Source organism: Macrosteles quadrilineatus, unplaced genomic scaffold, assembly GCF_028750875.1.
Source record: "Macrosteles quadrilineatus isolate MER2022 unplaced genomic scaffold, UCM_ALF_1.0 Scaffold_3__2_contigs__length_128488019, whole genome shotgun sequence".
Taxonomy (NCBI): domain Eukaryota; kingdom Metazoa; phylum Arthropoda; class Insecta; order Hemiptera; family Cicadellidae; genus Macrosteles; species Macrosteles quadrilineatus.
This window is the reverse complement of record NW_026542596.1, coordinates 110526981-110541053: the sequence shown is the minus strand read 5'-3', so window position 1 is coordinate 110541053 and position 14073 is coordinate 110526981. Positions and strand designations below refer to the sequence as shown.

The following is a 14073-nucleotide window of genomic DNA, read 5'->3' as shown; positions in this document are numbered from 1 at the left end:
ATTGCCTAGGTTTAGCCTACAATTATTCTATTAACTGTTATGAAACGTATGTAATATTTTTACACATAAGTTTGACGAGTCAACAACGAACCTTTAATTTGAAGAATTACTTATAAAACACGGTTAAAGGCTTTATTAGACAAGGGTCAATTACATCACGATTAAATTGTGTATCCGTGTTTGAGAGCTCACTTACATTTACAATCTCTTCGTGGTTTAGTTGGTAGGTCTACTATTCTCACTAATTTTCATGTATTGCTATTTTCCTATAACACTGGCATTCATTTTAGATACAAATCATATAACACAATTTCATTGGACTTGTAACAGCAAAATACAAAACCATATAACCCCTTAGAATTTATGTGGCATTCCCAGTTTCAAGAACAAAGGATTTATTATGTTGGTTTACCTTATGATTGCCATGTTCTTGGATAAAACTTTCAATAAAACTCTACAATCATCAAGAAACAATCACAAGGTGAACCAACATAATAAATAACTTCTTAATGATGTTATAATTGCATTTTAATTGCTTTGAGCTACGTAGCTATTATATTCCCCCTAATGGATTTGATAATAGAAACAAATACCGAAACAATTATCTTTATTGACACTGACGTTTTGAATTACGGCAGATTACGACTATTTCGTCGTGCAAGGTTGGCAACGCTCCGTGCAGTGGGCGCGGCCGGGTTAGCGACTTCCAGAGTTAGCGAATTCCGCCGCGGGACAAAATCGAGTTAGCGGGTTCCGGAGTTAGCCAATTCCTGACTGGGACGGTTAGCCAGTTCCAGAGTTAGCCAGTTCCGACACACGACCGAGTTAGCGAGTTCCAGAGTTAGCCAATTCCTACGTCTCGTAGTATCTTATATTCTCATGGTGAGGGTAGTTTTTGGAAAATGTTCAAATGTAGGTTAAGCGACACCTCATTTTCAAGGCATTTGTTCAATGAGCATTTTGATAAAAAAACATTTTAAATTTATCTTAATGGTCATGTACAAGGTGTTCAAAAATCTTTAAAATTCAGTGTCTTACAGTTGATTTTATTGGAACCGCCTATATCAATCTGAGGAATGAATCACCATTTTTATCTCAGATTAATGGAAAGGCACCCTTTCCAAAAATACCCTTAAATGTACCACTACGACAAAGTTTACTAACTTGAAAAATACAGGAAATGTAAGAGCTTACATACAAGTGAATAAAAGAAGAGATAATAGATTACATTGTTGATCCTTATTCACCCCCTGTTAATTCCTACTTGTTAGTCTTAATATCTTGACATCAACTGTACAATCTGTTTCTAGTTGAAATAAATCTTTGAATCTAAACTCAAATAGCAACAGGTTTTATAGTACATCATTAAAAAGGTTTAAAAAACAAACATTTACTACATTTAACGTTGGGTTCTATCATTGACTATACTAGGCTATTTCTATCTCCAACAAGATTTTTGCAACTAGTCTATAAAAATATTTTTTAAATTTTTTCTTAGTTTTTTTTTTATGTTAACAGCCCTTTTTACCTAGAATAATTACACCCACATGGGCCTCACCCGTGCTTGAGTATTATTAAGCAAAGCAATGGGTTTATCTTGCACATTTGCCTTAATAATCAATAGATGATATGATGAGTCGGTGGAGTAGTTGGTTTGCTGGCTTTCAGAGGAAGTAATTTTTTCAGTACAGGTTATCTTGTACCTCCACAAATTCGTTTACCATAGCTCAAAAGGTTTTCTTAATGGATTATTAAACCATCCAATCTACCAGTTTAGTGACCAGCTTTTTTTGTGTTCATAAATTAGTAGTGTGTTAAAGATAGTGTAGAAATGTAGTTGAAATCACTGTAAAATCCAGAGAGTTATAATGGTTAAAAGGAATTGGCTAGCAATTTGATACTGTAGGTTTACCAACTTCAATAATGAATCACAAAATAAAAACACAGATATTAAACATGTTATGAGGCATTTATTTACAAATTTTCCAACACAACGTCAGTCAATAACAAGCGCCATCAAAAACTGTTCACAATTTAAAAAATAAAGATATAGCCTTAATATGTACAAGCTGCACGGTAAACTTAACAATTTCAATTAAGGACACAAGCATAGACATTTAGCAGTAAATACTTATAAACAATGTCACTATTGGTTTTCTCATAACAATTTTTACTAGGCAAAAAAATTAAAAAAAATCATTATTGCAACCACAGTTTGTCCATAACAAGTTGAGTATACTTTCATAAAGCGTTCTTAACAGCATATGCAGACTTAATATAATCTCTATCTTAATAAAAACTATCAACAACTAACTATTAACAAATACAGTGTATCAACATCAATGTTGTACAGGATGTTTCGTGATAAATTTTAAAATTCATTTAAATAAGTAGTATTTCTAGGTGTATTTTAAATTAAATAAATAATTAGAGCACTAGTTATTACCCATCTACTATTTTATATTTTCATTGTATAAACATAAAAAAGTTTCTGGCAAGATAGCTTCAGAATTGTAAAGTGTATAAAATATGACTCTGGGATTAAAACAGAATATATTTATATACAAACTAACACCCTAGGCCTAGATATATATTTTAATGTTAATATTTTCATAACAAAAATATAACGTTATTGTTACAGCTATGTATAAATAAATATTTTTTTTATATACTTTATGCTGAAAGAAAATGTAGATGACTACTAAATGTGAAATTATGAGGGTGTATTTTAAGGGGCCGTTTGTGCAAATAGCTCCATAGTCTGCAAGTACAGTGCCGAACTCCAATTAACCGAATCGCCGACTATCCGAATCGCCGATTATCCGAATCGCCGACTATCCGAATCGCATAAGTTATTTCAACAACTTTAAAAAACGTAAAGCTTCAGTAATAATAAGTTTCCCAAAATATCAAAGAATTGCTATTAAACAAATTTAGCCAGTGTGTAATTTTGGACTTTGATTGAACACTATTAACTTAAGAACATGTATAAACACTTGTGCTATGAGCATTGTAAACTGTAAAAATGTTCTGATTTAATTTATTATCAATTAAAAGTTCATTTAGTACCGAAAATGAGGATTTTCTTGGAAATTGCCGGAATTCCTGTAAAACTCCGACTATCCGAATGGGGTCTGGTCCCAATTGATTCGGATAATCGGAGTTCTACTGTACACAGCAACGTGACAGTTTGCTGCTTACTGGCGTCATTTGTGAACAGAATTGCCCCATTTTCAGCTCTGTAGCTGATGTGTATGCTTTGCTGTGTGCCTAGAAAATGTTAAGAATTATTGAACATTCCGGCTAGGTTTTACATTATTGTCTCTTTTCTTTTTGGTTTGTTTTCTGAATGCAAGAAATATATCCAATGCTGCTCATCCATCACCAAATGACTGATGTTTTTCGCCTTGCAATGAGTTAGAGTAAAGTGCGGAAATGGGTTGGGGATTTTGATTTTTCTTGCAGTCGAAAACGTATCACTGTTCTTATCTTTGCATAGAGGAAGATTGAATAATTTCAAAAAAATGTCTAGGCAAACAGCATAGCCATTATCAGCTACACAGTTGCAAGTGGCGTGATTCTGTTCACCAATGAGTTAGTAAGCAGCGTGTCGCCTCGTTGCGGCCAACGATCACATAAGACCAATAGATGGAGCACGCCTATCTAACTAACATTAACGCAGGTGAAGCCAGGTCTGCCACCTTACTTTAGGTTAGAAGCGCTGGATGTCGATGAAATTGGCACAAAAACTCAACGTTCCGCTTCAAAATAACTCGACATTTAGCCTACTTCGACTAAAGTTATATGGTTGAAACTTCGTATGAGTGAAGTCAATAAGTCTATGACACTGTTGGTTCTAATAAAAAGCTTAAGAGTTAATATTTTCATTTTCTATTTTAAATCTTCAAATAAAGTCGGTACTTTCAAATGAGTTTTTAAATATGACATGAAAAAGTTTGTCGGCTGCTACTTTTTTAATTTATTGGCCAGGTAAGTTAAAAAACGGTGGATTTTGTAGCTAAAGAATTGAATCTTTTGGATCATATTTTTAAAAATTTTTAGCTGGTGTAGTTTGGTTGTAATTTAAATTGTAATATTGGGGCTACCCGCCGCGCCGCGTTGCGTCATGTGGGCAGATTCTGCCTTCAACCTCACTTGTAATACAGTTTAGATACCCTAGTTTGGAGCTATATAGAAAAGTTACTAAGCTAACACAGATTACATATAAATGTTCTTAGTTTTATTATTTTTATTAATCTAAAAAATAATATTTTTTAACTCTTTCATAAAAATTATTATGACAGTCAGAATATAAAGGAGAATTGTATAAAGAGTTTCAGAGACTATCTTGTGACTTTGAAAATTCGGACATTGTAAACCAAACATCAGAACTTTATCAAACTTTAATACGATGTAGATACATATATTATTATAAATAAACTTGTAGCTTTTCAGAATTTTCCTTTCGCCCAAAATTTTTTTGTTGCTAATAAAAACTAACTTTTTCTAAGAAACAGTAAACGCTAGAAAAAAAATCAAAAGCTTATTTTGAAGGTCATTGTGATAGTAACAGAAATATTTGTAATACAAAGGCATATTGTCATGGGTACCATTGCTATCGACTAACATTTAATTAGCTGCGCGTGCTACTAGGGCTCATCACAGCCGGCAGCTGCCATCTTAGTGAGGATTGGTGAAAAATACTGGCTTGACGTCGCGGCCAACATGCTCCATCTGTTGGTCTTATGTGATCGTTGGTTATGGCGTACACACAAAGTACAAAGATATGCACGAACGGACCTTACTTAAAAAGTAATGAAATATACTTCGTTAGAAATTACGTGTTAAGATTATAATATTTCTCTTCAAATAACTTTCATGATATTACGCAAGCATAATACAATAATTAAAGGACTAGAATAAGAATATTAAGATAACTTGCAAATTGATAGGGCTACTTATTTTATAAAATTGACAATTACTGATTTTAAAATATAAAAAAAAAATCTAAGCAAATTTGACTTGGCTTGTCTAGCATTTAAAATTAAAATTTTTTAGTATCATACACAACAAAATATAGTAGGTCTATATGTTAATAACATATGTTTGATAACATATGGAAAGGGAAGTATAAAGGACATAAAGCTTCACAAGCAAGTTTAGTATTGATAAGGGAAAATTGCCATTGAGGCCATACTTTATTACCAATTTGAAAGTTTCTACAAGAAATGTTTTTATTTCAGAACTATAGACATGCAGTTTTATCAAAATGAATAGACTTGTTGAAGCAAAATTACAGATAAAATTTATAAAGAATTTCTTTTTGGGTTTTACTTATTTAATATATTTATAATCAATAAATTTTTACTACAAGCTTCGCTATGAAGAACACAATAGTACGAAGGTTTGGCCACCAAACCCATAAAGTACTATTTAGGGATACAGATCACTAAAAAAATTCCTAGGTATGTAACAAACAATTTGAAAAATCTTTGCATATTTGGTTCTGGGGATCCTAATCCAAATAAAGCACATTGATTTCAGACCGTGAAAACTACAGTAGAACTCTAATTACAATCAAAACTCCAATCCTCCAGATAACCTTAAGAAAAAGAAAAGAAATTGACCAGAAAAACTAAGTTTATTCTTGTTGCATGCAGTTTGTGGTAATCATTCACATATTTAAATGTGGGCCAATAATTGTGTGCATCATGCGGCGAGTCTATTGGACGAGTAATCATCTTCCTAATGCCACCTTCTCATAAACAAACTACTAAGCAATTGTCATGTAAAAATGTACATTACAATTTGGTTTATAACTACTTTTCTATTTTAGACAACTTTTTCTTTAAAAATATGTTTATCTGGCTTCTTGATAATCTATATACGGGGTCCAATCCCTACTGATCCAGATAATTGGAGTTCTACTGCACAGAAATATCCACTTAAAAAAAAATCATTAATGATTAATAAATAATCAAGTTAATTTTCCTGACATTTGCGAGAAAAAATTAATTGTGATCATTGTTTTAATTTAGTAGTAACTATGAACCACCATACAGTTTTGACATATAATGTATTTATAATAACACTTTGGTTATAAAGGAAAACTAAATTTACAGTAAATATCTTTTAGATATATTTCAGAAAAAGTAAAAAAAAGATCTTTGCTGTTCTTTATCATACTATTATCACCAAGACTCCTCTCTAAACTTATCAGTAAGCCTTAGGACACTTAAATGACTTAACATAGCAATATGTGAGCAAATATAAAATCCTAAAAATATTTATACACAAACTGTAAGTTTTTGGCTGCTAACAAATAAAACATAACAAATCATACAGTCTAGCTCTGTTGTTATATTTTTTTTTACAATAACATATTTATACAAAATAACACTAGTGCAAAACAGTATAACATCAACCATTAAATTAACGATAATACTATTTTGAAGGGTAAATTTACAGCAATCAACGTATTGTAACAACTGAGATTATTAATTAATTAGCTAGAAGGTCTAACTGGTTATAATCTTGGCATTTAGTTTGTCCAGTTGTAACTGAAGTGAGATTTTCTCCTCTTTTACGAGAGTCAGATCATTATGCAGTGTGGCACACAGTTGCCGCAAAACCTCATTGTGTTCCTTCCGAGCGTCCAGGCTGAAAACAAATGATAATGTGATAAACAGTAGACTCCCTCTTCTCCGCACACCTTTTAACCGGACTACACTCAGCGTAAATGACATCTCTTTAACCGGAAAATTTTTATCAGCACTCGGTTTAACCGAACTAGATCGGCAGGAAATGGGCGGTACTGAAAAACTGTTCTCGTGGTAAATATTTGAGACCAGTGATCACGTGTCTAAATACAATGCTCTCCTAAATTTAAGTCAAATACTGTATGCAAAGTCATTTAAACGAGTCATCAAAACTCGTTTTAACGAGTTTTGGGGACATCGGTTTAACCGGAAAAACTGTTATCTGGACTGGCCTCGGTCCCGAGGAGTCTGGATAAGAGGGAGTCTACTGTAGTGGTCTTTAAACTGTCAACAATAATAGGTGATTCTCAACTCAACGCTTTGTGGCTTTGGATTCGTTACGAATCCTAAATCTCTTGCAAGGGGGAATTGTCATCATCTACTGCATTTGAGGTAAAACAATGATAATCTTTTCTGCAATTGCAGAAATATAGTAAATTTTCGACCACAAACTTTGCACTTGCAAAGTGTCTTTACATCTTTCACAATTAATTGTGACAATATAACAATATTCCAGATCTAAAAATGGCTGAAGGTATTCATAGTGGTGTTTATCAGGAAAGTGCAGCTTAACAATTTCTCTGATACAAAAAAGTAGCATTTATAACCAGTACTCTACAAACATTTGATGTTGACTAACAGAAAATTATGTTACTTTTCACACCAGTACAGCTGGCACTTGACCTATAGTCCTCGCCACCCTAAGTTGAGGCAGCCAAATGCCGCACTAGGTATACGCCGTGCGGCCTTTGGCTGCCTCAACTTAGGGTGGCGAGGACTATAGCGCGGGCAGTATAGTCGGGGGGTGGATAGAGGAAAGGAAAAGACCGGACTGCAACAATTTCTGCTGACTCATGGGGTTGACTCCCCGTGTTTCATGTACTTGAGCGCCTTCGCATGGGTTGCGACTGCGAGGACAATTGACGCAACCCGCATGACGGGACAAGATGTTTTTGAAGTAGGGAGTAGGGATCAGTGCCAGCTTACGTGTCACAAGCTGTATCTGGGTACTACGAGTACAATTACAGAAGCCTGAAGCGAATGTATTTAAAACATTATAACACAGCTTTGACACCTACACATGAAATGTGGCTACTGATAAATCACTAGACGATTATTAATTAATCGATTATTAGTCCAACATTATTACCTGCCATCGGAAGGTGTGGGAGGAATTTCTCTGAACGGTGGAGAACTTCTCTCTGGAACTAATAGATATTGTTTAAATAAACTTACAAATTGATAATACTGATTGACAATATAGATTCCACCCTTCTTCTCAAGTTATTTCAATTTTTAATAGCTAAGAGAGTTTTTTGTTATGGAAGGGTTTTAACTGTTTTAAGATTTCAACTCTAGGTTACCACAAAAAATTATAATCTAAAGTTATATAAACACAATAGATGTAAAGGCAACACAACTGAAAGTAACACGTACTTGGTTTTCTGTACACCTGGAAGGCCCCGTGAGATCTGACTTGATCACTCGTCTCCGCGGGGAACTGAGCGAAGTCTGCGAAAGCTGTCGACTGATCTGCCTCTCCTTCTTGGTGATGATGAGTGATGTACTTTTTGGGTGACATCTAAAAAAATTCAATTTTGAGTACATCACAATTTAAAAAACTGCGAAGGGTTGAGTCGGTAGTGCATCAAACTAAAAACAAAGCATCGATGTTGAGGGTTTGCGCCTTGGAGGCATCACCTAACAATTCATCAGTCCAGCTGTTCAACAATACTAGCTCATCTGTTGTTTACAAGAGGCTGGCGACCTAAAATATGAATAACCTTCCTTTCAACTACTGCATCAGTACATTTCCATATACACCATGAGTTGGGGAAAACTGTGAAGGAGTGCCAGTGGGAAGGGAGAGGAGTGCAATAGTGGAGAGTAGTGACTAGTCAAGAGGGAGCTTTGGTGAGTGACAGGGGCAGATGAATAAAATTATTTATATTACCTGTCTGTCAATGATCCTATTGTCGTCTTAGGTGACCGGTTTTGAGATTAAAATCCCATCATCAAAATACTATATAGGCTAGACTCGCTCATTTAAGCAACGATTTAAAGAGCACCTTCATTCCAAAACAATAGTCCAGCAAAAATTCGCTTTGGCCAACCACCTCGCAGACAGTAACCATAATTATTCTAGCCTTGATAAATAACCTACACATTTTACATAGTTACCCTAAAAGGACGGTTTTTAGACTGCTTTAGAAGAATTTGAGATCTACAAATCCATAAAGAATGAGCCACAACATATTTTAAATGAACAGACCTCTTTTAAGTCCAACATTATCTATGACACAGCGATTAGAATAGCACAATACCACTGGCATTCCATAGATAACAGGAGAGGAGCAAGGACACCTCAGTCATGACCACACATCTACCTGTGTCGCGTCGTAGTGTCCTGTACTGGCCAATATCTTTGTACAATGTCAATCCGTGTTTTATGTGTGTGTTTTTGTGATTACCGACGACCTCAATTCGAGTGATATGACGTTTTAACCGCCCGATAATGGGATTTTAATCCTGGAAACCGGTCGCCCAAGATGACAATAGGGTCATTGACGGCAGGTAATATAAACCATTTTATTCAATAAGTGAAGAGAAATCTTAGAAAATGGGAGTTGGCCTAGAGGATATAGTATGACCTGGATTTTAATAAACTCAGGTTTATAACATGAAATGAAATGAGAACTTCAATTAGAGAATCTCACAATGTACCCCTTCTAATCAGGAGAGTGTAACATGAGAATAGCCTATCATTTATTTAAGCTAAATTTAAATTAGCCTACTTATTTTTTGTTAATAGCAATTTTAAGAATCAATTTAATCATTACCTACTTTGAATGAATGAATAAATTAAATGAATGAATGAAATATAATATGTTTATTTCCACATAATGTATACAGAAAGAAACATACTTTTTAATACAAAATATACTCACAATTACAAAATATAAACTAAGAATAAGAATAAAAAAAGAACATTTCCGTATTAATTAATTTGATGATTTTATGAAATACAGCAGACATAGGCAGGTGCTGCCTGTGCGTCTGCTGGGTTGCTATTTAATAATTATCAGTAGGTTACCAAATCATAATGGAATTAATAAAAAAAAGATTAATAAATGGAATGACAGTTGCTTATTATTTATTATATCACATAAACTTACTGATCCAGGTGATGTCCTGGGAGGAACTGGAGGTATGTTTGTGAGTATGCCACTTTTACCTGAAAAAAAAAAAAAAAATGATTATTAAAAAAAAGATCAAATAAACTAATAGCTAAGCAAGATTTCTAATAGAGTTAAATTACCCCCCAGAGCAAACCTCGAACGATGTGAATTTGCATTTACCTGAATGGAATTTTACTAAAATACTTTCTAAATATGTATAATAATATTAGTGAGATTTTTTTTTTTAAGAGGTTGGCGGCCTCTTTTAACCTTGCATTTACCCGTCCATATAGACTAACCGCCCGTGCATGGATTGTTGACAGTAAAGCAAGGAGTGAGCCGGTACAGTACAAAGGTGAACTGTACTGATAAAATGTTATCGGCAGTGACCAGGATCCAAACCCACGATATCGCTGCCTTGGGCCCGAAGTGCGACGCTACCGACTGAGCCACCGAATCACTAAGGAAAGAAGGAAGGAAGGGTTAGATAATTATGGAAGTTGTTTAAAAACCTACATAGGATGTCATAATGCGAAACATTTCACCTTTTTTGACACTCTTTTTGCATAGTCCTGCACTTATTCTTTTACCTAGGGAAGCAACTAGGTGTATTTGCAACCTCATATAAATTAACCCTTAGCAAATCAAAAGAACATTTTTAGATTAACTTAATTGGTCAAGTGGCCAATAATTATACTTTTTGTTTTTGCACAGAAGCTACGCAGCTACGATTCATGAGGGAGTCAGTATCCATTTACGAAAAACGCCTGCAGAAAGTCAACGCAATACAGGAGCGCATTGTTGTTGCGTTTCTTTTGCGAAGGCGTTCTTATTATTAATTAATTCTTTGCTTGTAAATATTGCTTTAATTGTTTTAAATTTTTTTGTTTTGACATAGAAAATGATGAGAAGTTTTATTAAGTGTAAGCAGTGTGAGACATCTTTTACTACTGTAGTAGCCAAAACAAGTCACTCCAAAATCTTTCTAAAAATAACACAGGTCTGTAAAATTGTTACTTTATACTTAACTAATAAGATTGATGTTATAGACTGATAAATTTGGTATTTTTGTAGGTCTGCTTTGTATTCCTTGTAGTTTGTAGGTCTGATTCTATCCTCTCATTTTATCAGTGTGAACCAATTGAAAGTTTCAGTATATATCTTTCAAATTTTTTTATTTGTTTAAAACAAAACATATCTTTATTTGTAAAATAAATATTATAAAATAGGTAACATGCTAAACAATAAGATTCTGCGTGTAAAAATTATGAAATATGCAAGTAAAGCTTACACTGACATTTCCAGCGATACAGGTTCTTCTAATATATATGATTGAAAATAAATATTTTTTCACCCAAAATTCATATATGTCATATGTATTTATAGGCCTAATACTACATCAACAAAAATTCGCATTACACGAATGTAGTACATTTAAATTAGCCTATTGTTACTTCACTTCATTGGCAAGTATGAATTGTAAAATGCCGTATTGCTTCGAATCGAGTTCTATCGATTCAAATAGAAAATCTTTTGAATCAAATATTTTTTCTGCTTTGCACACCCTTAGTTCTCACAATTGCTTGGATAGGCTTCAGTGTTACCATAGATAAAACATACTCCCTTAGTAGATTTCTCATCCTTATGGAACAGCTGTAGACAATTATATTGTTAGTTCATGTACGGTTTATGTAGAGGTCGTGTTTTGTTTACAATTTGTTTCCCGTTATTACAGCCATTTAAAACCTCGTTTAACCAAATAATACGATCTAATCATAAACAATAACTTGTCCCCTAGTTATATAACCAAACAGTAAAGCACAAATAAAGAAATTAACCCTAAAATAATGGAAACAAAGTTTCATCGACACTAGCGCCTTTGTGTCACGTACATGAACTAGACACGAAAAACGTGCTTCAAAATTTACAATGGGATGAAAAGTCTACTTGTGTTGGTTAGTCTATGGTGTTACTACCCGACATAATACCAAGGGTTGTAGGATAAGTGAGCTCCTTTTGTAGATTTAATGACTATGAACAGCTGTTTCATCAGCGGGGACCATTTAAACAAGCACAACTATAAATTACACGATTACTGTTCAGTTACCAAGCCTGTTGAGGTCGAGAGAGGAACTTCTAGTGTGTGTGCGGTGAGGCCGTGGCGGGGGTGGAGGTGGAGGCTCCTTCTTGAGTACAGTTGTGGGCAAACTGACAGGGCCTGAGCTGCAGACAAACCAGAGGAATCAGTGTATTGCTGTTCCGCGGATGAGTTCTCCGATAAAAATTCCCCCAATCCTAAATGACTTATCTATTTTGGTATTTTATTTTTAAAGATTAATTGGTGAAATAACGCAGGGGTCAGTGATACGGTAAACAATTTTTGTATTGCATAATACTTTTAGTAGTAGTACTCCAATACAAAAATACCCTCCTATTCTCAAAAGACCTGGATTAAACATATGGGGATACTTATGTTTTGATATTTTCCAACACTAAACATCAATTATAATAACTGGCTGAAGGATATTCTTATCTTCCCAAAACGGTTTTAAAAGGTAATATTCTTTGAATTCCAGAATCCAAGAGTCAAGCTGAATTTAAATAAATTAAATCAACTTTATTCGTATCCTACACATTGAAAGGATTTGACAACTGCACAATTTATTTATTTTTTTGAGTAAATAATTATAAAAAACATAAATGATATATTTGTTTAACAGAAGTAAAAGTTACAGGTCTAAAATTGCATATAGTAGTATTTTCCACAGGAGACAAAAGGAATTCTGCCTAAGAAATCAAACAACTAATTCTTGTTTCGACCCGTCGAAAACGTACTGATAACAACTGAATTAAATCTCAACCACAAACACATGCTAATGAATGAAAATTACTGTTCACAAAATATCAGGTGACAAATAGATTATTACAGCTTTTAGTTAATATGTGCTGACTAACAATGTAACTACAAAAATTAATATAAACTCACTTTGTAACATCGTCCAAGACTGGCTGAGGTGGTGGAGGTATTGCACCAGGCCCTGGTGCTAGAATATAAATTAATTGTTTAATTCAAATTATTTCACAGTTGTAAAAGCATATGCTGAATTTGAGAACAAAACCTTTCACCAATATATGTTTATCTCTAATACGTTTGATTTTTGAATAGGCTAAGTGGTAAAGATAGCCTCAAAATTATAAATCAACTTTTCATTTTGAGAACACTTTGTCCAGTAAATATTACTAGGGAACTTAAATTGCTCATGAGATGGTGTTGATCTAGTTGAGTTTATATAACAATAAAATCCAATGTTTTTGGTAACGATGGTTTCAGGCCATGGTTTTTAAGGAATCCATAAATTAACCTAAATTCTATTAGTTCTGCTCTAATTATACTGTGTTCTAACAAAAATGAAGAAGGGATAGACAAGTCTCGAGAAGAAGGGATAGACAAGTCTTGAAGTTTCGGGAAATTTTAAATCTCGTCCTGCCTGCAGAGAGTCAAGGCAATAACCGCAATACTGGAGCGCATTGTTGTTGCGTTTCCTTTGCGAAGGCGTTCTTATTTAATTAATTCTTTACATGTAAGTATTACCATTGACTATATATACCTACAACAAAAAATTATGTTGAAACCTTAGGCTTAGTACAGCGGACATTTACCAGCAGGTTTCTTGGGCTGCGGCCGCTGTATTGGTCGTATCGGACTCGCCTCGCCTCCACTCAGCTGTTCCGTTAGTTTCTTGGGTTCCTCAGACTCCAGCAGGTCTGGCGCAGGAGTCACTCTCAGAGGCACTGGGTGGAGTATCTTGGGATCCTGCAGGAAATATTCCCAAATCATGACAAATACCCATAGGAGTGTACAATTAAGAGGCGGCGGGAGCCAGCTCGCCCGAGCTCAGCGCTGCCCGCTAGTTTAACATGGAGCGGCGACACATTTTACTTATTTCAGGAAATATATAGACATTTACAAAAAAAATGGAACACTAGTAATGTTTGTCACTACATATGCTACTATATAAAGTATAATAAACCATTATAAAGTTGTTTTTTAATTTTATATACATGAAATACGTAATTTGATTTCCCATAAGGATTTCGGTAAATTAGTTCAACTGTAACTAACATATATTTTAATA

At 34.1% G+C, this 14073-nt stretch overlaps 1 protein-coding gene across 3 annotated transcripts in view; it reads right to left on the bottom strand.

Annotated features, from left to right (window-relative positions):
• Nucleotides 1–1950: 1950 nt before the first annotated feature.
• Nucleotides 1951–14073, bottom strand: part of LOC128989572 (ralBP1-associated Eps domain-containing protein 1-like) — a 30174-nt gene continuing 18051 nt past the window's right edge. For all 3 annotated transcript variants that reach the window (XM_054411478.1, XM_054411479.1, XM_054411477.1), the window contains exons 6-12: nucleotides 13598–13751; nucleotides 12924–12981; nucleotides 12045–12160; nucleotides 9935–9993; nucleotides 8196–8340; nucleotides 7909–7966; nucleotides 1951–6660 (exon numbers count right to left, since the gene is read on the bottom strand). In XM_054411478.1, coding sequence (XP_054267453.1) covers nucleotides 6519–6660; nucleotides 7909–7966; nucleotides 8196–8340; nucleotides 9935–9993; nucleotides 12045–12160; nucleotides 12924–12981; nucleotides 13598–13751 — 732 coding nt within the window. In that variant the 3' untranslated portion in view covers nucleotides 1951–6518. The remainder of the gene's footprint in view (nucleotides 6661–7908; nucleotides 7967–8195; nucleotides 8341–9934; nucleotides 9994–12044; nucleotides 12161–12923; nucleotides 12982–13597; nucleotides 13752–14073) is intronic.